The 24,864-nt window shown below is 40.2% G+C and overlaps 3 protein-coding genes across 4 annotated transcripts; all 3 read left to right on the top strand.

Annotated features, from left to right (window-relative positions):
• The first annotated feature begins 127 nt into the window (after window positions 1-127).
• On the top strand, window positions 128-8,159 carry coq9 (coenzyme Q9 homolog (S. cerevisiae)). The gene is made up of 9 exons (XM_051383305.1): window positions 128-259; window positions 2,147-2,390; window positions 2,557-2,692; window positions 4,370-4,512; window positions 4,606-4,690; window positions 5,041-5,145; window positions 6,950-7,105; window positions 7,468-7,521; window positions 7,803-8,159. The coding sequence occupies exons 1-9, from the start codon at window positions 202-204 to the stop codon at window positions 7,836-7,838; spliced, it is 1,017 nt and encodes a 338-aa protein (XP_051239265.1). The 5' UTR covers window positions 128-201; the 3' UTR covers window positions 7,839-8,159.
• Window positions 8,160-8,524: 365 nt separating this feature from the next.
• On the top strand, window positions 8,525-11,871 carry polr2c (RNA polymerase II subunit C). The gene is made up of 9 exons (XM_051383332.1): window positions 8,525-8,713; window positions 9,036-9,085; window positions 9,783-9,851; window positions 10,292-10,344; window positions 10,475-10,603; window positions 10,682-10,733; window positions 10,834-11,002; window positions 11,102-11,176; window positions 11,296-11,871. The coding sequence occupies exons 1-9, from the start codon at window positions 8,628-8,630 to the stop codon at window positions 11,438-11,440; spliced, it is 828 nt and encodes a 275-aa protein (XP_051239292.1). The 5' UTR covers window positions 8,525-8,627; the 3' UTR covers window positions 11,441-11,871.
• An 890-nt stretch (window positions 11,872-12,761) lies between these two features.
• Window positions 12,762-24,431, top strand: LOC127353730 (diacylglycerol O-acyltransferase 1-like). Of its 2 annotated transcripts, none has more exons than XM_051383237.1 (18): window positions 12,762-12,955; window positions 13,600-13,798; window positions 15,267-15,354; window positions 15,446-15,486; window positions 16,453-16,538; window positions 17,392-17,444; window positions 17,628-17,733; window positions 19,001-19,096; window positions 19,193-19,252; window positions 19,351-19,454; window positions 19,810-19,848; window positions 20,543-20,584; window positions 20,677-20,721; window positions 21,409-21,518; window positions 21,603-21,668; window positions 21,785-21,872; window positions 22,198-22,260; window positions 22,578-24,431. In XM_051383237.1, exons 2-18 carry the CDS (start codon window positions 13,656-13,658, stop codon window positions 22,788-22,790), a joined length of 1,443 nt encoding a protein of 480 aa, XP_051239197.1. In that variant the 5' UTR covers window positions 12,762-12,955; window positions 13,600-13,655; the 3' UTR covers window positions 22,791-24,431. The 2 variants fall into 2 exon arrangements, with proteins under 2 accessions (XP_051239197.1, XP_051239198.1); XM_051383238.1 differs by having other exon boundaries at window positions 12,762-12,965; window positions 13,598-13,798.
• Window positions 24,432-24,864: the final 433 nt, after the last annotated feature.

The following is a 24,864-nucleotide window of genomic DNA, read 5'->3' as shown; positions in this document are numbered from 1 at the left end:
ATATTTTAGGGATAAAAAAAAAAGTAATTCTTACACAAAATGCATTTTGTGTTGCTTTTGCCCATTTCTCCAATAGAAATGAAGTGAGTGTGTTATATTTTGAAAACAGCATCATTCTTATTCTTGCTAGCTTGATGAAGCGTGTGGTTCGAGTCGCGCTGAAGTGACGCCGCTGGGTGTAAAAAGACAGGGCAGCGGAATATGGCGGCGCTGCTGAGAGGTCTGCGAGCTGGAAGGACACTGCGGGGGCTGGGCAGCGGTAAGACAGGACTCCGGTGGTGGTGGTGTTGTTGCAGTCTCATGTTAATAATGGACAGCCTGGGAGATTATCCCTGTAATGTCTTCCCGTTATTTGTTGCATGAAGTGGAAAGGAGCCAGTGGCGACGTTAGCTGTCCATGCCAAAGTCACTTGTGGCAGAAGGTGATCATGGAGGACAGAATTGGAGAACATTATGTTGCCTGTGGCTTTACAGAACAAGTGAGGCGGGTAATTGTTGGTTGACATGGTGCTACGGGGGTGTAGACCTCAGTAGTTAATGGTAAACAAGGCCCTGCAAACGGGCGGCGTCCTCTCTATGGTTATGCAAGCTGTCACACTATGTTTCTCCTATATTGGCTATATTTAGCGTTGACTTCCATGTGTTGTTGTTGTTGGCACTGGATCATAAGGAGATACTCTTTAAGCTAGGACAGTAAAAACCCGCCATACATCATTTGTGTCTTAAGGATTATGTCCCCACACAGTTCTACCAACTCCATAGTCATTCCAATTATCGCACTTTTCCCTACAATGCATAATCTCATCCTGCAAGTTGTTCAACTTTGGTATTTGCATATTCATTTAGTTTGCAGTGGAAGATTATCGACAGTTTAATCGATAATGAGAATAGTTGCTAGTTGCAGCCATATATAGGACAATATTATTGGCACCCTTGGAGGAAAATAGCTGGATATCAGGCAGGTGTTATACCAGGTCCTCTATCAAGTGATACAAAAAGGAACCTCTGCATTAGAATCTGCACACTCTATATAATTACAGGCACAAGCTTTATGCAAGACAGAAGGTTTGTCTTGTGTGGCTTAAAGTCTGTAACAATCCAAACATCTGCATGTAATTAAATCCAGGTGTGCAGATGTTCTTTCCGGTAGAAGGTGTCTGCAATATAAAAAACATTTAACCATTTTATATAGGGGAGGGTGAATCTTAATCTGCTGTCTTATATCACTGCTGTGTACCACACTGAACACATGGAGAAGAAAGAAATTCACACAAAGGGTTGATTTTATAGGATGTGAGAAAACCTATGAAAGAGAAACAGTAGGCCTTTATCTCTGCATTTTGTTCATTTCTGTGAGGAAAATTTCATGAACTTATTTAAGATTTAAACTTTGAAGACCTGAACACGAGCTATATTCACACAGCCTTCACTCTGATTAACAGCCTCATCCTGCTTTAGAAAATGACCAAGCTTCAGGGAGAAGAGAACACTTACTTTGTCCAAAAAAAAAAAAAGCCTATTAAGTAGGTATGATTGGTAAAAAATATATATTTTTAAAAATAGATAACCCAGACAGAGAAATGTACAAAAACATCCTCAAAATATCAGGAAATGCAATCTAGGCTCTCTTTTTTTTGCAAAAACTTTCTGAGTTATTGTGTTCACTGTTTGGGTTCATTGTACAGTTTATCAGCTGTTCTGTACTGTTATTGGTATGCATTGAACAATATGACACTATATCTATAAAATATGTCACTTAGTCAATGTTCCCTTAAAGGAAAGGGTTGGGAACCACTGGTATAAGTGGTGGAGAAACAGGTTCACACTGAACTGACCAAGCAAAAACCATTCTAGAAGAGTGTATTCAATTAGAACGTTTGGGTAAAGCACATCATTTCTGTTTAGAAAAAACAGTCACAGTCAAACATACAGAAGGTTCAGCGTTGCCTCTGGTACTGACTTCCTTGAAATGGCATTGTGGCTTTTGGATAGGCATTTTGGAGCACATTTTGGACATTTTTGGGTCTCTGTAGAAGATCCCAGTATTTTTGGTTATGAATGTCCATGTTTTGTTGAGCTTGAATTTGTAAGATGTCATTCCTCCCCAACCCAGTCCTTGGAACCAAACATATATATCTCCCTACAGTGGTGGCTGCACCAACAGCAACAAAGCCCCAGTGCAGCAGCCTGAGACGAGGCTTCCACCGTGCAGCGCAGAGGCTTCAGGATGAATCCAAATCTGACAAACCCCCCTCTTCCTCCTCATCCTCATCCACAACCTACCATGAGCACTACCAGGCTCACTCTGCCCATCAGGACACAGCAACAGCTTCCCAGGAAGACTCAGCGTCTGATCCAGCATCTGAGGAGGCTTCCGGGCCAAACACCAGGTCGGTCAATCCAAAAACACACAGAACAATGAACCGAACTATGGCTGCTGTGGGAGGAGTAACACATTTTCAGTTCGTCAGGGGGCTTGCTAACTGACCTCTTCTCACAAGATGAGTGTGCTTCATTTGTACTGAAACATGACTTTTTGCGTGTGTCTGTGGGAAGTTACCAGGACCAGGGGGGAGAGCAGGGCGAGGAGTACGAAACAGAGGAGCAGCTTCAAGCTCGAATCCTGACCTCTGCTCTGGAGTTCGTCCCACAGCATGGCTGGTCACTGGAAGCCATTGCGGCCGGTGCTGAGGTGAGCCGCTGTTAGAAATGAAAAGTGGAGTAGCTTTGGGGCAAACGCAGGGAATAGTCAGGACACAAAATATGGTATTATTTTATCTTATGGAGTTTATTAGCTCCATCTCACACAGTGTGACGCACATTAAACTTTGACTGTGGAACTTTTGAAAGAAGAAATAACACATTCTTCCTCTTACAGATGAAAAGTGGAATTCATAAGCAACCATAGACACCTTGCTCAATTCAACAGACTCAGGGGTTTTGCTGCTACAACTTTACTTCATCTGGTATGACCAGTAGCTTATGGTTAGCATTAGGCATGCACTGATACCTCTTTTTTTACACCAAATACAGTACGAGCACTTACCTTTGGGTACTTGCCAGTACCGAGTACCAATATGAGTACATAGTGATACCATTACAGTTCTAACAATGATTTCAAAAACATATGTATTTAAGTTTCTTGCCAAAACCTTAATTTTAATACATTCCATTAGAACACATCATAATACTGTTATAATTTACCTTCACCCAATACTCATTTTTACTTAATAGTGTTTGAACATATCAAAATGCAACCCAGTGCAACCTAAGGATAACAAGAAGCCAGCAGCAGCTCAGTGAGACCAGGCTCTCAGGAAATTGTGAGCCTGTCATGATCCTTGCAGCAGGTATTATTGCTGACATGCCCGGGGCTGTGGTCACTACTGCAGGAACATTTCAGAATCAGTATACTTTTCCTGGGTCTCGCTCCTCAGTGGACTTAGGGGACATCTATTTATTACTAACAGTAACAGCAAGAGAGGAGATAATCAGCTGTACTCAGCCCTGCTATATAAAACAATGCTATGGATGTGATTTGATCAAGTTTGTCATTTTCTTAGTGACAGGCAAATATTAATAATGATAATAAAATTCCCAAATTCCCCTTTTGTCCAGGAAGCACCCCCTGGGAGATGTTCGTGCATCCCAAACACATTTTCAGTGGTCTCTGGGACAAAGGGATGCTGCTAGCCTCGAGCCCGAGGTTAACGTCCCGCTGCCGTAAAAGTAGAATCGGTGTCGGTGCATCCCTAGTTAGCATGCTTTAGATACATAATCCTGTACCAACAGATCCATAATATCACTCGTTGATTTTATTCAGCAATATTTACATAGTATGGCATTAAGGATCCTCTCCTGACTACATTAAGACATATATGAATAGTCTGCTTGGAAAGTAAAATTTCCACATTGAAATCCTTAAACAGTAATCTCCTCCTTCTACCTCATTAAAACTTCCAGAATCTCTGAATATACAACAAATGTTGTTGATTTCTAAAGTTTTGCTGCTGGACACAAGATGTCTTCAGTGTAAAGTCCATTCTCAGTGGATGTGCACTGCTGGCTTCAAGTTTCTACATCACACTGTATAAGTTGATACTGGACCAGGACTGACTGCGTCCCCAGAGTCCTGGCAGGGACCTTTTGTTTACAAGTCATCCTCCATCTCTCTCCCCTCCATATCACATGAGCTCTCTATTGTCCAGCCTCTGACAAAGACATAAAAATGCCCAAAAGTAAATTAGAATAGAAACTCAATGTCGAGCACAGGGTTGGGAGTGGAGATATCAGGTTGCCTGTAATGATGACTGTTACTCGGCTAATGCACTGTATGTGTGTAATGTTATTGTTGCTGTGTTGCTACCAGACACTGGGCCTGTCCTCTGCTTCCACTGGTATGTTCAGCAATGGAGCGGGAGACTTGGTCCTACATTTCATCGCCCACTGCAACTCGCAGCTGACAGAGATCCTGGCTGAACAACACAAGCAGGTCCAGCTGGGCCAGGCCGAGTACGTATACGCACACACAGCTTAACCTCAAGACAAACCAAAAGAAGCATTCTCCCTCTTCATTCACAGTCTGCTCTGACCACTGTGTTGCAGACCAAAGAAGACTGCTGACTTTCTAAGAGATGCTGTTGAGACCAGACTGAGGATGCACATCCCCTACATTGAATCATGGCCACAGGTACAGTGTGCGTGATGAGCACAATGAACAGTCAACCTAAGTGTGAACCTATAGTGATGTCACCCATTGCTTTTCATTTCGAAGCCTCAAATCCAGTATTTTGTCTGTTGTTATGTTGGTTTTTAGAAGTTTTTAGAACGCTGCCTAGTTTGACAGTTTGATCTGAGTTTCGTGGGGGGGCTGGATAGACTCACTGCTTCATCGTCTATTTTACTCTATTTTACTACCATAATTTCTGTGTGTGTGTGTGTGTGTGTGTGTGTGTGTGTGTGTGTGTGTGTGTGTGTGTGTGTGTGTGTGTGTGTGTGTGTGTGTGTGTGTGTGTGTGTGTGTGTGTGTGTGTGTTCCAGGCGATGAGCATCCTGCTCCTTCCTCACAACATCCCAGACAGCCTGAAGCACCTGTCCACCCTAGTGGACGACATGTGGTACTACGCCGGAGACCGATCCACAGACGTGAGTGGATCCTATCACCCTCGATCCCCTTCTTCTTCTGCTCATACCTTCCTGTCCCCCTTTCATCACCACCCCCACAATATCAGGCCTGCCACCTCCCAGGTTACTCCCCCCGCCAACACCTGACACTCTCCCTGCTTTACACCATGGCCATAGAAATGACTCACTACTGATTAGCCGGCAGGCGCCTTTAAAAGTGAGTATCTTATCATAGCTCCAGTCAAAGGTTTAATCCTCATCCTAAATCCATACTTGGCTTATATTTGGCTGCAAGTAACCAGAGCAAAACTAGTGATGAATTTAAACTAACTAGGGGTTGAAGCATATTCTCTCAGCAACACATTGGCCAGAAGAAATTTAAAAGATAGACTGATGATTTTCAGTTCTTCTGTCTTTCCTTTGGCCATGGTTTAAGCATGAAAGTACGCCCTGAAATGTCTTCATATTAGGAAAATGGACTTTCAAAGTGTTCTTCATCACAGCCTCATTCATTATTATCTTATATTGGGACACCTCATCATTTATTGTCCCTTACATAATCTAGTCTTGCTTCCGTTTCATCCTGATAGTAATGTTAGAAGTGGTTTTCGGACAGTCAGGGCCTTATTTAAACCGTCTATAGCATGTGGTACATTGCGTACAATGTAGTTTCTTGATTAATCATAGGTGTGTTTTTGGCATAACTTGAATTAAACCCATCAGTGTCATCTCCCATTCCTTTAAAAAATTCTATTTAAATGGAGGATTCGGCAAGTTGGAGAAGTGAACGTTTTCTGCTGAGGAAACAGAGCTGTTGGTGCACTCATCCCTCCAGGCTGTAACAGACATCTTTAATCAGTCATAGGATTTGGAGGCTAAAGCCAGCTGTCCCTGTGTACTCATACCTGGAATTGAACTACAGTCACTTCTATAGAAATGCAGCACAGCAGTGATTTTGACAGCAAGGGGAAGTGCACAGGTCACAGTCTCCAAACCATCTGACAGATTACAGGTGTCTGTTACAGTGTGGTGGCATAAGCAACATTTACAGCGGTACTCGTCTTCGCTGAGGGACAGGTATGGACCTAAACTGACTGCACCACCATCACTTGAGTTTCGTCACACAGAACATCTTTTCCATTGAGAAAAGCCTTCAGTGCTAGCAGCATCTATGCTAACCTCCTTAGCCGCCGCCATTGTTGCTCGCAAGCAAACATTCATTTCTCACACACATGGTCACACACACCTAGAGTTAAACCACGGCCATAGCTCATGTCATTGCTGCCAGTAGTTCCTCATAGGATGCTGATTGTTTCCGTACACACACATGGAGCCTGGCTAGATGGATTCTTGCGTGATTTTGTGATCTCGCAAGTTCAGCTGCCTCACAAGGTTTCGGTGGACCCTCTCTGCCTCTGCTGTCTCCCAACCAATCCTCTGTCCCACCCGCAGCTCCATTTAACTGCATGTCATCAAATGCATTATTATAGATATTTACCTAAGTAGGAGAGGTGCTGCTGCTCATCCCTGGGTGTGTAACCAGCAGAGTTAACGTGCGTTGTGAACCTGCCTATGTAGGTGCATCTTGCTATCTCAATAATACTGCGCCATTGACTTTAGATCAGGTTTTTGTTGATCAGTGGCAAACTTGCAATATATTTAGTTGCATGATTAGATAATATTGCATGACTAGATATCCATGTGTTGTCCTAGCTGTAGTTTGCTGTATGCATTGTGATGTAAGGCACGTTGAGTTTAGAATGGCCTTACCTCTTTAAAATAATCCACAATATGAACTTTCCGTACCAACCCCTTTCTTTTGTAGATGAACTGGTACACCAAACGGGCAGCGCTGACAGGTATTTATAACACAACAGAGCTGGTGATGGTTCAGGATTCCTCTCCAGACTTCCAGGAAACCTGGAACTTCCTTGATAACCGCATTCAGGATGTAGTCAACATGGCCACCACAGCTAAACAGGTAGAGTGCTCCGCATTAAAGAATTGGACAAAGGGTTGAACAGATGAAATGTAGTCAGTGAGGAGTAGTTGTATCTTTTGGTACTTATGTAGGAATACCCACCTCTCTGTGTTTCATGGCTTTACCCATTAGTGGAATAATTACATAACAGACCTCAAATGAGTGTCATGAGAAAATGTTATTCTCCTCCCACCACACAACCCGGGTTGGCCTAAACATGGAGCCCAATGCAAAGCAAAACCTCAAAAGAAAAGATGATGCTTTGATACATAAAACACAAGTTCAGTATAGGTTCAGACTCAGATGTTAACCTTTATTGAAATAACATTTGACCTAATTCCTTGTTCCAATTTGTTCTGTAGGTGCAGTCGACTGGTGAAGCAGTGGTGCAGGGGCTCATGGGAGCTGCTGTTACAGTGAGTCTTTGCCCCATGTTCATCATTCATATGCACTTTTATATATGCATACTCCCTTCCTTTTTGAGTATATGCAGTCCAGTAATCTATGCTTTTAATTGGAAACATTTCCTCATGATGATATTAATAACTGAGTCATGCTTAAAGATTTATGCAGATTTATACATTCAGTGCATTTTAATGAGGTAACACTGCAGAGGCTCTACATATTGCAAAATTTGGATTGTTACATTCAAATGTATTGATAGAAATGTGGCTGATGTTTGTCTTGTGTTTTCCAGCTGAAGAACCTCACAGGAATAAACCAGAGCCGATGATGTAAAACATCTCTCACTCACACTGATCCTGACCGTCTGGCTTGTGTCATGAGCTTAAGATCAATTTTCTTTTTGCTCCTATTTCTGATTAACTGTATGAGTCTGAAAGTGTTGGATTATTGCTTATATTCAGCGAGAGAAAGCTATTATGTGTCCTCTGTGTGTTCACCTGCAGGACCAGTGGCGTTGTCTTGTTTTGTTTCACAGTGCAAGATTTCACTCTCCAGCTCAGATCATTTTTTTCCTTTTTGTAAAAGAGGACACAGAGATCTGTAATGTTGTTGTTGGACTTCAATAAAGTAGTTATTATTGTATATTTAACATTTTTGTTTGTTTTTTAATTATCTCATATCTAAATAATATCTCAGGCAAACACAACTCCAGGAGTAGAGTTTTGCTATTTACAGTCAACATAATGTAAAATATTTGTACTTATTGTTAAAAAAGATACTATTGCAATAACGAATGAACTACATTATCACAGGGAATGTCAACAAATATAAAATTGGTAATCAGACTTATCTATTAATATACAATTAAGTTGTAAATGTTATCCAAAAAATGATGGAGGACTTTTATTTTGAAAAAGTACTTCTAAACATCTATGACCCGGATATTAAATGAAGGCCCGCCCCCGTGCCTCATCGAGGCCAATCGTCAATCAGACTTACATCTCCTGACCAATCAGCGAGTGGTAAATAATTCCGTGGAGGCCTTCAAGCCGAAGTAGCGGTAGTGGAGTGTGTGGACATTGTACAACGTTAATTTAAGCCTTATTTAACTGCAGTAATGCCGTATGCTAACCAGCCGACGGTGAAGATCACAGAGCTGACAGACGAGAATGTCAAGTTTGTCATTGAAAACACTGACTTGGCGTGAGTATCCACTTATTTGTCCATTCAATGAAAGTGTGTGAGGCAGACAGCAGCCATTATTCCTCTCAGCACCAAACGGATGTTATGAGTCTGAACAACGCACTGAAATAATCCTGCTACCGTTAGCTGTAGTGAACTGAGAAAGTTATCTCTGTAATAAAACACAGTGTGTATATTGAAGGTTCATCTAGCTAGCTAACTATAGAGGTGGACACCGGCTCGGTTCATATCAACGTTAGCTAGCATTAATGCTCAGTTGAGTGTAATGTCTGTTTCTCATTATAAACTTTACCTCTAAAAACATCCATCTTTCTCTTTTCAGGGTTGCAAACTCTATCCGCCGTGTGTTCATGTCAGAAGTTGCCACTATAGGTACAGTATTCGTTCAGTCTGAATGTGCATATATTAAGAGGAAATTGCTCATGACAAATAACATTTTGGTCCAGAATAGAATATTAACGTGTGAATTTCTCCATTCACACCATTAAAACACAATATTACATTAAAGATACTACACTGCTTCCATCATTTCAATGGTGAGTTTAAGTTGAAGTTTTAAACAGAATCCAAACAATGCACTGATCCCACAATAGGATTATCTCGCATTCTACTAAATATATTTTGTCTCATATTTTCTTTGTCAAATTATAGAATCCATTTGTATTAAACAGCAAAACAATGTATATGTTGTTTTCTTTGTGAAAGTTAAACTGGTGTCTTTGTCTCCTGACACAAACGTAGTACACCAAACTAGCAAAGTCAGAAGTAGATCTGGTCAATCACGTTGTGTGGAGTTTGGAAACTGAAGTAAGAGGACAATATCTATGATTCGCCTGAAAAGTAGATTGTGGACGCCCTAGAGCACGATCTATATCGATAGCCCACCCCTGGTTCATTACATACCGCTGTGTAAGTGTTTCCTACATGTCTGAATGTCCTGGCTCTGTCCGTCCTCCTCTACAGCTTTCTCAGTCCAATGCAACTGTCCAAAAAGCAATTCATAAACACAAAAATATATATATATCACTTACCTGCATGAATCATTAATCTTGCCTTGTTTTATTTGCAGCGATTGACTGGATCCAGATCGATGCCAATTCGTCAGTGCTGCATGATGAGTTTGTTGCACACAGAGTTGGTATGTATCTCAGTGTTTATGCTTTTAATTAGTGCTGCACATTATGGTAAAAACATCATATTACAATCGTTTTAACAGATATTACGATGCGATTCATGATTGTGGGAATGATCAATTTATTTTTCACTGAAAAAAATATTAAAATCATGATTATGTGAAATGTTTGAGGCGTCCGTACCAAACCAAATCTGGAGAACAGCCAGGGCGTCTCTACAAATACTTCATTATGATGCTGGTTTGATACACATTTTACCTTTATCAATAAACAGCTTCTGCCATTTGTATATCGTGATTTTTGCTAATATTTCGATTCATTGTGCAGCCCTACTTTTAATGAACTTAATGAAAGTAATTTGCTATATTATAGCTGCTGTATGACCACAGCGGTCTGATACTTGTAAAGGCTGCTGTAACTGCATTGATGTTTCCTGTGTCGTCAGGTCTCATACCTCTCACAAGTGATGACATCGTGGACAAAATGCAGTATTCTAGGGTAAGTATACTGTGATATCAGCCCTCGGGGATGTAGCGCTGCCCCAGTGACCCTTAAATGCAACACCATGAATAATAGACAGCTGTTGGTACGGAAATACAAGTTAACTGTCTGTCGGATCCTCCTGCAGGACTGTACCTGTGATGATTTTTGTCCAGAGTGTTCTGTGGAGCTGACACTGGACGTCCGATGTACTGAGGACCAGACGCGTCACGTCACCTCACGCGACCTTCTGTCCAACAACCCCAGAGTCATCCCGGTGAGTCCTTACTCTGTTTAGTAGGAGTCATTAGAGGGGAAGGAGAAAAGCTGACAGTCTTTTCATTGGGCTTTCCAGGTGACTTCCAGGAGTCGAGACAACGATCCCAATGATTACGTGGAACAGGATGGTAAGCTTAAAGCTGTCTTGAGGGGTAAACCATGGTTGTTACGGTCCTTTTAGATATTTACCTTTTCCTTCCTCCCCTGTCAATAACTGACACAACACAGATATTTTACTAGTGAAGCTTCGTAAAGGTCAGGAACTGCGGCTCAGGGCGTACGCCAAGAAAGGTTTTGGTAAGGAGCACGCCAAGTGGAACCCAACGGCGGGCGTGTCCTTCGAGTACGACCCAGACAACGCACTGAGGCACACAGTCTTCCCACGACCTGAGGAGTGGTATGTTTTCATTTCAGTATAGCTCAACCTAAAGGATGGATGTTAAATGTCTAATGTTGAATGACGACTGAGTGATGGATTGATCGCTCTGGTTCCCAGGCCAAAGAGTGAATACTCAGAGATTGAAGAGGATGAGGTTCAGGCTCCCTATGACCCTAATGGAAAGCCAGAAAGGTGAGGAAAGACACATTTTTTTGTCTCTGCTTTGAATTACTTTATAATCTGCTAAATAATGAAGCTGAACGCAAGAATCAGAAGTCTCAGCAGCTCACCTGTGACATTTCCCCACGCAGGTTCTTCTACAACGTGGAGTCCTGCGGCTCTCTGCGACCCGAGACCATCGTTATGTCAGCGTTGGCCGTCCTCAAGAAGAAGCTGAGTGACCTGCAGACTCAGCTTAGCCACGAAATCCAGAGCGATGTGCTCACCATCAACTAAGGGGCGCTCGCTCCCAGAGCAGGGCCTGTGTTTTACACAGCTTTGTAATGACCAGACATGGTGCATGTCCAAATACTGTTCATGGAATTAGATGTATCCTCCCTGGATACTGGCCTTGGATCTGTTTGTGTTATCAGTGATTGTTTACCTTTGAGAAATTTGTAAAAACTATTTTGTTAAATTTGATTTGAAATCATCACTCATTATTACTGAATTGTGAAATAGATTTTCACTTATCTGGACATTCTTGAAATAGTTTCAGCACCAGCAGTGATTGTAACATAAGCTGTGTCTGCTAAAGCATCCAGTGCATCAGTGTCTGACGGGGTTGAATGATACATTTAGTTAAGTTTGTCAGCAGTTTGTCACACACACTGTTATTGAATATTATTTTGTTAAATGTGACTTTTTAAATAAATCTGTTTGATGAACTTGGTGTTGATTTGTGTTTTCTGTTAAACTCCCCTCCACTGAAAACTCAGTTTCTTCCTGTCCCTACAGTGTGCTGTTTGAATACTGTCTGTGCAGAGTTTAACACTAGAAGGATGTTTTCACATTCATCTGCTGAAAGTGGAAAGTTTCTCTGTGCTCACTGAACATCTGATTTTAAGGGGCGGGGCCTACCAGCATGATGTGTGACATAACAAATAGTCTGGAAGTCAGTCCTGGTCCAGTATCAACTTGTACAGTGTGATGTAGAAACTTGAAGCCACCAGTGCACATCCACTGATAGAGGACTTTACAGTGAAGTAGGAGACATCTTGTGTCCAGCAGCAAAACTTTAGAAATCAACAACATTTGCATATTCAGAGATTCTGGAGGTTTTGATAAGGAAATTATAGATTTGCAGGAAAAAAACATACAGGAAATTATCCATCACTATAAACCTATAGATATATTATTAGTGGGAAGATCCAAGGTAATTGCAACTATATACCTAGTTTTTTCAAGTCAGACTGCCTGTCTGCCAGACCAGAAGGAAGGTAGCTTCAAAGTAAAAGCACACGTTACAGCAACCCACAGCTGTGGGTTTAAACAAGATTTTTAGTTGAATTGGAACTTGTCTGCTGAGAAAAACAACTGCAACCTTTTATAAATTATCTTGGGGCCCATGTGGAACAATAAATGACTTATGATTAGATAAAGAGAAAAGATTTAATTAAATATATAGAATTATTAGACATTGAACACACACAGTATCATAAAACATATAAATATGATTAAAATAAGAAGTGCACAAATTAAATAACACAATATAAATAATATGACAGTGACCTCTGATGCATTTATTTAGTTTTTTGCTCTTTCGAGCAGGCTTTTATTTTGAATATTATGAGAAGAGGCGAAATTTGTATTCCAGTGACAATGACCATCATATCACATTCCCAGATGGAATGAGAGGTCAAAATAGCTCTGTGTGCACAAATGTATGCGGACAGCAGGCTACTGAGCTGTGGATGTTGGTGAATGTAGACCTGGCAGGGACGACGCTGTGTTTTGCACGGGGATGACAAGGTAAGAGAAGGTCAGGCCGAGCTTCATTCAGATTTCTGTCTATTTTAAACTTTCATGTAACAGCGAATTTAACCTGAAATATTAAAAGCACACATTGCGGTTCCTGAATTAGCTGGAGTATGTTTTTAATTCGGCATATATAATTCTATCAAGCAGCAATAAAAAAAAACACAACTTTTGTATTTGTGACGTTAGAGGATACCACCCACTGCGGTGTGTATGTGGGAAGAAGGTCGCCGGAATAGCCGACAAACCCAAAGTAAAGGGTGGTTTTTAATTACATTAATAACATATATTTTGATAAGATACATGCCGAATTTACCCAATGGCACTTGACGCTTAGTTGAAGTCTGAAATCGTGTCTTATGAGGTGTGTACCTCTGTAGATAACCAAAACAACGTTAAACTGGTCATTTACTAAAGCGATTTGGTTACAATTTCTCTGTGTGAGGAGACAGGAAGTTGACTACAATATATGAGTGTATGAAGATGCAGCAGTAAGCTATGCATATGAGGGACAAATCCAGGTTAGTGGGGATAGATAGATAGATAGATAGATAGATAGATAGATAGATAGATAGATAGATATTGATGATGATATTTTATTATATAATAAGACCATTTTTGTTCTTCTTTTTCTAGAGTCAGTTAAACCAAACCTCTGACCTTAGCTCCTGTGGAGGAGCCTTCAGACTCAGATATGACTGTGATGAGGAAGAGGTTCTCCTCAGTCTGTTCCTCTTCCTCAGCTGAAGAAGACAGTGCAAGCCTCTATGACAGCGTTCCCATTTCTGCCTCTGACCCACCCAGTGAACAGGAACATCCCTATGCATCTCTGCTCTGGTAAGCTTTCTAGGCTGCCTCCATCACTTGGAGCCTGTCAGCTGGCAGATACAAGGCTTGAGCAGGGGAGGATGTGATTACTTAGTAAAAATAGCAGTATTACACTGTCCAATACTGCATAAAAAGGATGCATATGTAAAAGTGATGTAAGTATTATTAGCTAAAGCAATCAATCAATCGATAGCAATCAATGCCTCTGTGAGTGTACAAGTATAGCATTGAATCTATGACAATGCATCATTTTATAAATTCATCATATGTTTTGTGTAAGAGCGGAATTTATAAAGTAACTAGTCAAATAAATGCAGTAAAATGTAGTGGAGGAAACGTATAAAGTGGCATTAAATGGACATACTTAAGTATAGGTACCTCAAATTCGTACTTAGGTAGTACTAGAAATACTAGAAATCAAAGCCATTCTTCCATAATTAGCAATATTTTTAGTTTTAGTTTCTCCTACATTACTGCACAGCCTGTTCTCATTCCCAGGTTGTCAAATACAGACACGAGTGGTGTTCAGCTAGTTGCAATCTGAAACTTCACCACTAGATGCCACTTAATCCTACACACTGGTCCTTTAAATTGCATGCCTTGTTTTGTTTTTGCTATAGGAAGCCTTTTGAAAAAACCTTGGCTTTTGCTAATTCTGGCGTTTTCCGTCTCTTGCTATCTATACGTCCTGCTAGTTTACAATTCTTGTCTGCTGATGTCGCTCTATATATGTTTTGAAAAACTGTGTGTCCTTCCCCAATCTTTAAACTGTATGCCCTGTGTTGTTTTTGCTTTGTTGTATCTTAGGAAGCCTTTAACTTTATTTATTCAGTCTATTTTATTTATTTATTTATATTTTTTGTTTTCATTTTATTTTTATGGCTTCTATTCTGTTCTTAAACGAAAATGTCTGACTTTTTTTTTTTACCACATGTACCTGCACTGTCCCTTCTCTATATGAACTGAACTAAAATAAGCTCTGTTGCAGCCACTTCAGATACATGCCTGCTGCACTCACACACATTTACCTTGAGTTTATGAGATCCATTACAACATTTTCCACCCCCCTTAAATGTAGGTTCACAATTTATGGTGATTTTAGCATTTTGACTTCCACTTGTGTTTGAAACCGTGGACCACAGCAGGATTGTTACATTCTGTGCAGATTGTGTTTGTCCTTGTATTCTCCGGGGAACTTGTGCAAAGCAGTTATTTTCTCATAGAAGAATCTGGGAGTCGACTACATCTCAGAGATAACAGGAGGAAGACTGGAGGGTTCTATGCAACTTTAAGTATGAGAACATGTTAGCGAGTGCCACCAGTATAGAGACCACACTGATTGGCTGACATCCACCTACAAATGGAATATCTGATCAAAGATTAAAGGTGCAGTCACACCAGAACTGGCAGGGCATTATTCAAGCGCTGGTGAAAAATACACCTCATAACGATGAATAAAACAAGTCTCTCTGTCCAGTTGCCATCGAGTCCAAGACTCTCTGTTGAGCTCCAACAGCAGCTTCACCAGATACAGAGGCATCCTCAACTGGATCATTATTCTCCTGGTCTGTATCGCTTCCTTGATTTTATAGACAGATATTTCTGATTTATGCTTTATAAACTGACTGGTGTTTTACTGTCTCTGTGTGTTTTCAGGTCCTCACTCACGCTCACCTGTTCTTGGAGAATTTTATACAGTAAGTAGAAATAGATGCATTTACACATTTTATAGGAAAAAACTCATTGATTTTTAATGGAGAGCTAGTTCATTTGAAACCCTGACCAAACTGCACACCACATATCCAGTCAACAGTGCATGCCTTCCAAATTAAATCCGTCCATTGGTTTTCACAACCAATACATTTGATCCAATCAGGAAGCAAGAAGTACAGACCACACTAATCAAGCACTGATATCCTTTACTGTTTGTTCAGGTAGCCTAATGAAAGTACGAACTTTGGTGTTTAATTTTATTTTTATTTTTATTTTTTCTTTATTCATTTATTTATACATATGATTGCATTCTCAAATGTATGAAGTAAAGTGTAGTTATATCAGACATTTAACAGGTAAATACGTAAGCCAGCTTTCCTGCTGTTACATTTCTAAGGGTGGCAGCAGAGGGCCATTTTTAAGTGCTTTAATTGCTAGCTACTCAGAATTCCACACTAAGTTTGGTGGGGTTAAAAAATGCAACGAAACACGAACCTGTGTTAGCGGTTCCAAATCCACTTGATACAAGTGCACACACATTGGCCCACTTTAGATTATTATAGTTATAGTCACAGCTTCTAATTGGACTCTAGATTTGTTTCATTTGTGAAATCATAAGTTTGATTAAAATTAAAAAGTGCACCCAACATATTTTAGCCTTTCAGCCGACATTTTTAGTCATGACAGCAGCATGCTTCCTCATAAATTTAATTTTAAGTGAAAGTTTAGTCTTCAGCTTTGAAACTGTAGCTTGAAACAGTAGTTTCAAAGAAAACAAATCTTAGCTCAGCTTTCAACCACATTTCACAGTCTTCATCAGCAGATAGAGCTGAATAGATTTTACAATAAAACTCACTGGGCTAAATCCATCCTCTGATGAAGATATTTAAAAAGGTTCCATGTGTGAGCTTTTTATTTGACTTTGTCCTTTGTTTTCCTCCTCTTAACAGACATGGCTTTTTGATAGATGTCAAAAAGGTCTTGGAGCATCTTATTGAGGACAACTGTAACTGGCCATCTGTCAACCTCATACTGGGTGAGAAACTTTTTCCTACTCCATTAGGAAAAAAGAAAAACTACATTAGATCAACCTTTAGTTAGGTTTAGTGGAGTGCTCCACTGATTTAATATCATACTACTATAACATTATCGGATACACAATGGACAGTTTAAAAAAAGAACCAAAATTGATGCAGCAGAACCAGATATACCGTATAATTTATATGAGAAATATGATCTCTGTTCCTAGTTCTTGTCAGTATTCGTGCCGCAGCATTCTGAATCAATTGGCGTGTCTATATGAATTTATTGGGACAGCCTGATAATAAGGAACTACAGTAATGCAGCCTATAGGTAACAAATTAGTTAAAGGACATATCCTGATCAAACATAACTCCAAGATTCCTTATGGTGGTGCTCGAAGGCACAGTAATGTCATCTAGAATAACAGTATCTTTAGATAATGTCTAAGGTGTATGGGGCCAAGTGCAAGATCTTAAGTTTTGTCTGGGTTAACATCAGAAAATTGCAAGTCATTGATAGATATAACTGGGTATCATCTACGTACGAGTGAAAGTTAATGGAATTATTCCTAATAATGTTGCCCAAAGGAAACCTTTATAAGGTGAATAGAATTGGCCCAAGCACAGAACCTTGTGGAACTCTGTGACTAACTTTTGTGGTAATGGAAGATTGTTAGCATATACAAACTGACCCAAGTTGACCAGACCAATGCTGACTCAGGTGATATCACTTCTGGAGCCACAAAGAGCTTTGACAGAAGAATTGCCCAGGACCTGTAAGCAAGCTTTGATGTGAGGGATTGGTTTGTAAACACAACACACTTATCCTGTCACTGTGAATTAACAAAATATCTATATTTCTTTCAGCTGCCAACATGTTTGCCATTACAGCTTTGCTCCTTGAGAGGTCTCAGGAAAAGGTGAGACAGGTGCCTTTTCTTTTTCTGCATCATCCAAATGCATCAAGACACCATGCCACAATTTAAATGCACACCATTCACACCACCCCATCAGCATATCAATTGCACTAGTATCCCATCAAGCAGTTAGTGAACTTAAAATAATTCTCACTGAAACTCTTCTATTCCATTTATTTCTGTCAGGGTATGCTGTCCCCCACCAACACTCATCGTTTACATCTCACAAATCTGGGGTTGCTCCTGCTATTTCCTGCTGCAGTCATTGTACATGAGCCCACAATATCTACAGGTAACAACTACAGATACATGTGCATCATCATTGCATCATAGTTACTGTACATAAATGATGCAGTGAAAAATGTATGAGTTAAACATCCCATAAGTTACACTTTTCTGGGGTTTTATGGGTATTTGAAATGTTGATGTCCATGTTGATGTGGGGGGTTTCTTTGGGTACAGTTTTACATCTCATCTCTCACGCTGCTCTCTGGAGCTCTAGCAGGAGGCATTTTAGTGTGGCATTTTGTCTCAGTAATATTATTGAGCATCTCTTTTTTTTGGCTGACTGATTTCTAAGTGAAGCACGGCCAGGCCAACCACAGACAGCAGACTGTAGCCCACCCGGACTGTGCAGGGAGCATGGTGAAGGACGACTGTACAGTTGTGACATCACAAACTTACAGAAGTCTTGATGGCTCACTTAAAGAGAAGCGTCCGTCTTCTGTCTTTCAGAGGCTACAAACTACACCCCCACAAACCACGCCCACTATCATAATTTGTCCAAACCACGCCTCTTCTAAAACCCGCACACTTGTACATGAAGTTACGGTGTCTATGGAAGATCATAGCAAATCAAAAATTACATTGAAGGTAATGATATTAGCTAATAAACAAAGAAATAAAAATAACCTAGTATAAGAGTGTGAGCCACAACAAATATATGACTTTCAGATAATGAAAATAATATGCAAATAATGTGGGCCATCAATGAATGAATGCAGACAAATATAAACAAAATAATTTGATAAAAAATAAATATAGGAATTTTAGCAAATATTAAGCAGAAATAATGAGGATAAACTATTAATTGTGTTATATGGATAATTGAATAGCTTTTGCAAACTTTACATCTTTGGGCCAAACCCAATGGCCTGACCATTATGTTATGTCAATATGTTGTGAGCGCAGTCTCTTCTGTGACCTAAGCAGCCCACAGTAAACATTTGGAATTTCAACTTCCTTTGTCTGTCTTCTTTACTTGTTTCACAGTTTCTGAACACAAGCATTTCTCAAAGGATTGAGAGTTTTGATACTTATACAGTATTTATATAGCACCTAAACCTGCTTTATATATAAAAATGGAAATCTCACTTTCTACAGTATGGAACCTTTAAGAAAGATATTGTCGTTTCGAGCCTACAGGCACAGCTGTGCCAAAGCCTCAACATGAACCAAATGTAGTTTGAATCTCAAAATTATTTTATAATGTTTAGCTCACTGTACTCAGAAATGATGTTGTATCATTGCTGGGATGTTTCTGTGTTTCCGTCCACCAGGTGGTGCGTTCTTCTCTCTCTGGTTCTACACTGCTCTGGGGATGAAGCTTTATTCATACCAGGAAACGAATCGCTGGTACCGACAGGCTGATGCAGGTATTGTTTCCATTACCAGAAATTGTACTGATTTTCATTTCAGAACAAAAACAGAAACTAATCCATCGACTGCTTTTTATATCTTTGTGTTTTCAGAGACAGACAAGAATGTTTCTGTTGCGCAAAAAGCACCCGGTCAGCATCTCACTTTACAAGGTGAAACTGCTTGTTATTTATAAGGTGATACTTAATTACTTCACATTAACTTAAGACGATCCATTTTGTCCTTTGTGACTCTGTCTTTGATTTCTCAGATCTGTATTATTTCCTCCTTGCCCCCACTCTGTGCTACCAGAGAGACTTCCCATGTACTCCTAAGGTCCGCATCAATAAGCTCCTGCACAGGCTGCTGGAGATGGTGAGCTTAACAGTGGCACCATCATCACTCAGGGTTTGATGCACTTGTAGAGAGTGCCAAAATGTAAAAAAAATCCCATATTATATTATATAATAATTATCCTTTGGCCTAAGAGTACATAAGTTTATTAATCTACATGTATGTGTAAATCATCCATAATTCATATGTATTATGTAAGAAGCTCTATTTATTCAGCATGGACACCACACAAAGCAGTTTCAACATTACCTTCCTTTTATTGATGCAGTGGATCTACTTGCAATGAACCTTTCCTGATATAGTTGATGTTGATGATGATATACTGTAGGTCTTATGGTCAGTTAAGCTTGTTAATCGTGGCATTTTCTACCTTTAGGTGATCGTTATCCAGATCATGGTTGGAATTGTGCAGCAGGTACAACAGCTGGTTGAAGTTCTTCCTGTACTGTACAGAATGCTACTCACACATATCAATAACTATCATATGATCAATTTTATCAGTGTAATATATCATTGTGTAGTACACAACAATGTGGTGCAGGGGTGCCCAAACTTTTTTCCCTTGAAGGGCCAAAATTGAATTTAATGGTGGGCCACAGACCAAAAGTAAACAGCTATTGTGCTGTATCGTTAAGATGCAAAAAGGTACCAGGATGACTGACTTCTGAGCAGTGTCATATTTAGGGATCCTATATATTTAAAGAACAGTTTTACCTGACAAAAAACAAAACCGCAGAAATAGAGATGTATCATTTTCGATATACTGTATTTATAATACTTCTTGCTACAATTGTCTCATGGGTCAATTCAAACCTCATAGTGGGCCATCTTTTGCCTGCGGACCCCGCTCTGGGCAGCCCTGATGTAGTGTTTTGCATGTTCTGAATACATACGTACATATGACTAATAATCAGTATTCATGGTTTCACATTACTTTGAAACCAACCGCCTCCCCACTTTTACACTGGGAGAAGCACTGTTCGACAACCTCCTCAAACTGTCCCGTTTAATCGTTTGCAATGTTTTTAACAAGGATTTTAGAAAAATTAACCCTTTCTAGTCTGACACATAAAAAAATTGCCTAAAAGTAATTTTTTTTCTCCTCTCAGTGGATTGAACCCATCTTCCAGAGATCAGAAAACTCCTTCTCTGTGAGTGAAACACAATCACTGTGAATATTACAACAAACAAAACTTCCACACCTAAGGACTTCACTTCTTTTTTTTTCATTCTTTTACATAAGAGTATGGACATCACTATGAGAGTGGAGCACCTGGTGGGACTGGTGGTGAGTGATTTTTGAATGATATTTTGACATTACATTCTTTTGACTTTAGATCAGGCATGGGACAGTATGAAAATTTCATCTAATGATAATCTTGCAATACACGATGATATAACGATGAAAAATGTGCTTTACTCTTTTAAAATGGAACTAAAACATACTACATACTTACATTTAGTTAAGAAACATACTTTATATTTATTGCATCACAGATAGACACCTCATCTCCCTGTTCAGTATTATAGAATCTATACTATTTCCACACATCCAGTTTAATTTGTGTGGATACAATGGGCAAGCTCAGCCTCCAGCCATGGTAATTAGATGTGGGCTCCCCCTTGTCCCCTTGATCTAAATAAATCAGAGTATCAATATAGGACTGTATGCGGGAGAGCTAGACAGCTTTTTCAGGTCAAGCCATGTGAGGATATTGATGATTATCCCTATTCATGATTAGCACGATAATGGAAATTCACCACAATACATTTTGTATTGCGATAATATCGTATATCGTCCTATCTTTACTTTAGATACGTCACTGAACCAGTCTAAGACATCAGTGTACCATCTTGTAAACAGATGGTAATTAGAGATTTGCATACTGTGATACCAGATACAATAATAGAGATAGCAGATATTGCTCTTATTAAAACGGTATATTGGTATTGCTAATGCATATTTCCACGTCAGGCTCCAACCCATTTCCTCTGGCTCCTCGTCTTCTTCTTGAGTCATTCCTACCTGAATTTCTGTGCAGAACTGCTGCGCTTCGGTGATCGCCATTTTTATGGAGACTGGTGGTCAGTTGCACAAAACCATTCCCGCACATTGTGTTGTTGAGCATTCATGCAGGGGCTCATTGAGCTTCACCATTTCATTTACAGGAACGCCACAACTCTGATCACTTTCTGGAAGCACTGGAACATTCCCTGTCAGAAGTGGTGTCACAGGTATTTTAGTCTGATGGAGCTAAAGCAACAGCCTCATGTTTCACTCAGATGACGCAAATTCCAATAATTCTCCCTGCCTTTTGCTTTCATCTCCCCTTGTCTTCACTTGTATGAAGACATGTGTACACACGGCTGGTGGAAAAGAATGTGCCCCCGTCACGAGCAGAGTTACTGGTCTTCCTGATGTCAGCTGCTCTTTGTGAGGTACAGTCTGATACTGCATGAAGCCAATTTTACTCTCTTTTATATTTATTTGTTTGCTAGCGGAGAACACAAGACACTGGAAATCTGGAATGAATTTAGTTTTTAAAATGAGCACCAATACCAAATCTGTATCAAACTAGCAAGAAGCAAAGTTGGTTATTTTAATAAAAACTATAACTCTATTAGTACCCACACTTATTACATAATGGGGTAGGTTTGCAGATCTTTAAAAGGACACAGGTGATCATGGGCCTCTAGTGGAAAGTAAGAACTTTTCTCCTACAAACAATGCAGTAATAACCTGTTTGTCCTCTCTCCTACACAGTGTATGATTGCTCTGCCCCTGCATAGCTGTCGTCTGTGGATCTTCCTCATGATGATATTTGAGGTGAGAATATCACAGCGGTGGATAGGGCAACAGGCACTGAGGGCTTCTGCTTACACACACTCAACGTTGCCTGCCTCACTCGGTGCACTAAGCTTTGACTCCAACTTTGTAACATTTACTCAGCAGTTAAATCAGAGAAGCTATCACACTCTGTATTTAACTGTCTATTTTCTCAAATGTATTACTCATTACTCGTTACTCTTTCCAAAATTACTGTACTGGCCTCCACACTTAGCATGCACTATAGGCTGGGCAAGAGTAGATGTTTTATTAAATCTTGGTGTGTTTCTTCAACTAACACTGTCTTGTCCTTATAGCTTATGGTTGCAGTGTTCCTCGGAAACTATTTCCAGGGAAACTATGGCAACGGTTTAGTGTGGCTGTGCCTGCTGCTGGGCCCTCCTCTGGCTGTGACCACTTACTTTCACGACCACTACATCAGCTTCCATCGCCATCATCATCAGTCATCATCCTCACCGCTGACATCAGACCACCGTCTTCCCGGAGCAGTTTTCCTGCAGGCTCACTGATTCTGTCCTGCTGTACTGTGTGCGGCTGTGATCCAAAGCTCAGTGAAGTCGGCTCCATTCTGACGTCTGGAAAACATTTTGGAGTAATAATCCACGACCTCTGCCCAGTTCAGTAATATATATATGGTGTGTAGACTCATTAATGGACCGATTCCATACTGGAAAAGACTGACTCACAAATGATGCTACTATACTTCCACATCTGACTAATATTTATGCAATAAATAACTAACTTTTTACATCTGATGCTTGTTGAATGTGACCGAGAAATGAACTGCAACATGGTGAGTGTGCAACAATCTCCGCCACTGATCATTCCTGTTAGAATGACGTGGGTCAGCAGCACCGAAGATAAGGTTGCCGCTTACACACTGCTCATTCATCATGCGGTTAAGGGGCCCTAGTTAATTTAAGTTTACTGTAAGTTTCGGGCGACACGGTCCAATCAGGAAATAGAGGGAATGATTGTGCTGTACTTCATGGTTCAATGAGTGTGGAATGAGTCAAGTAAACTTTGCAACGGCCTTAATGACAGTTAGAAATGTTCTGTATTGTTCTCATAACTCTGGTATATTTTTATTTTTTTTATTTTAAAGCATATAGTGAATTATACAGGCATGCCACTGAAAGATGTGTACTATCCAACAGAGGTGTGAACTCACAAATTTTAGACTTGACTTCATTTTGTTTTGTTTGTTCTGTTGTTAAAATGGCAGTATGTTTGGTGAAGAGTGCATTATGACTTGTTTAGGACTTTAAACTCAATGTTAAGTCTTTTCTCTGGACTTAAGTGCAAAGACTTGAGACTTACTTGGGACTTCCAAAACAATGACTTGGTGCCATCTCTGCTACCCAATGTTGGAACAGATTCTCTTCGATTGTGCATCTTTAGTATAATTACAGAGCCCATTAGACCTTTGATGCAAAGAAATTTGCCTCATCTTGATGTCTGTGATGGTAAAAGTGATGATCAACACATGGTGCATAGTCTGTCAGTGCTCTTTTTTTCCCTGTGACAACTAAACAAAAGGACCCCAGATTGTTCATAAGGCCAAAGCAGGATTAAGCCTCTAGGGCAGGGGCACCCAAACTTTTTTCCTTGTAGAACTGAAATTAAATGGAGGGCACCTATTACACCTATTGTATTGTTAAGATGCAAATGGTACTAGGATCCCAAGTTCCATTATTGACTGCTGCCCATATTATGAAAACAAAATAATAATTAGGGATACTACATAATAAACCTGATCATAGATCCCATAAATGATCACTCTTCTCTTTATGTCAATTTTGGCCTTACAGCGGTCAAGCAGCCGGCTCAGTTTGATGTGGAGTTTCAGTCGGGTGTTTGTGTGATGTCAACACACGACTCTGTGCTCAGGGACACCACAAATGGAGGAAGAGTGACCACTGCTGGGTTTGAGAACTTAAAAGAAACCTTGACGGAGGACACATGAAAGTAGAAGAATCACCTCTCTAGAGCAAATGTTTCTAGTCCATGCATTGTGCATTATGTGTTTTATGTATTGAGAATGTATTTTTGTTTCTTGTCTTAATCATTTGAACCACAGCTTATAAACCAAATCCCCCCTCTTGGACATTAAATGGCAAAAAATAAAAAAAGAACTGTAGCCTACACAACCCAGTGACTTTCTTTCTCTCTCTCTCTTTGTTGCATTTACATGCTGTAATACAGGTAGCATAGCTCCAAACATAAGATAGATACTTCAGATAAGCTAACACTACAGCATAAACCCATATGGAACTGGTTATGGATGCATGAATCTGGATATTGTGGTCAAAATGGTCCGTGCCATGAGAGCGGACCAGCAGCAGTACCAAAGCACTAGCTCAGTTATTACTGCTAGGTCCAGTGTGTAGGATTTAGTGGCATTTAGCGGGGTAGCTGCAGATTACAATCCCCTTGACTCACCCTCCCAGAACTCAGATCAAGCTGTCAAACTAGGCAGTGCTGATCAAATATCCAGCGCTGGTGACGTCATTCAGTGCCAGAGTACAGGGGCATGTCCAGACTTTTTGTTGCAGGGGTGGCCAAGTGGGTCAATGACAATGC

This window comes from Dicentrarchus labrax, unplaced genomic scaffold (genome assembly GCF_905237075.1).
Source record: "Dicentrarchus labrax unplaced genomic scaffold, dlabrax2021, whole genome shotgun sequence".
NCBI lineage: Eukaryota > Metazoa > Chordata > Actinopteri > Moronidae > Dicentrarchus > Dicentrarchus labrax.
This window is presented reverse-complemented; position numbering and strand designations above follow the sequence as displayed.

Bases quoted from the DNA above. Each gene is read 5' to 3' on its own strand.
- coq9 (XM_051383305.1), top strand. From the start codon at position 202: ATGGCGGCGCTGCTGAGAGGTCTGCGAGCTGGAAGGACACTGCGGGGG. The intron at 7,106-7,467 runs GTAGAGTGCTCC...TTTGTTCTGTAG, and splicing joins TGGCCACCACAGCTAAACAG to GTGCAGTCGACTGGTGAAGC. The intron at 7,522-7,802 runs GTGAGTCTTTGC...TGTGTTTTCCAG, and splicing joins TCATGGGAGCTGCTGTTACA to CTGAAGAACCTCACAGGAAT.
- polr2c (XM_051383332.1), top strand. From the start codon at position 8,628: ATGCCGTATGCTAACCAGCCGACGGTGAAGATCACAGAGCTGACAGAC. The intron at 10,734-10,833 runs GTAAGCTTAAAG...GACACAACACAG, and splicing joins TGATTACGTGGAACAGGATG to ATATTTTACTAGTGAAGCTT. The intron at 11,177-11,295 runs GTGAGGAAAGAC...TTCCCCACGCAG, and splicing joins CCTAATGGAAAGCCAGAAAG to GTTCTTCTACAACGTGGAGT.
- LOC127353730 (XM_051383237.1), top strand. From the start codon at position 13,656: ATGACTGTGATGAGGAAGAGGTTCTCCTCAGTCTGTTCCTCTTCCTCA. The intron at 15,355-15,445 runs GTCTGTATCGCT...GTGTGTTTTCAG, and splicing joins ACTGGATCATTATTCTCCTG to GTCCTCACTCACGCTCACCT. The intron at 21,873-22,197 runs GTACAGTCTGAT...TCTCCTACACAG, and splicing joins TGTCAGCTGCTCTTTGTGAG to TGTATGATTGCTCTGCCCCT.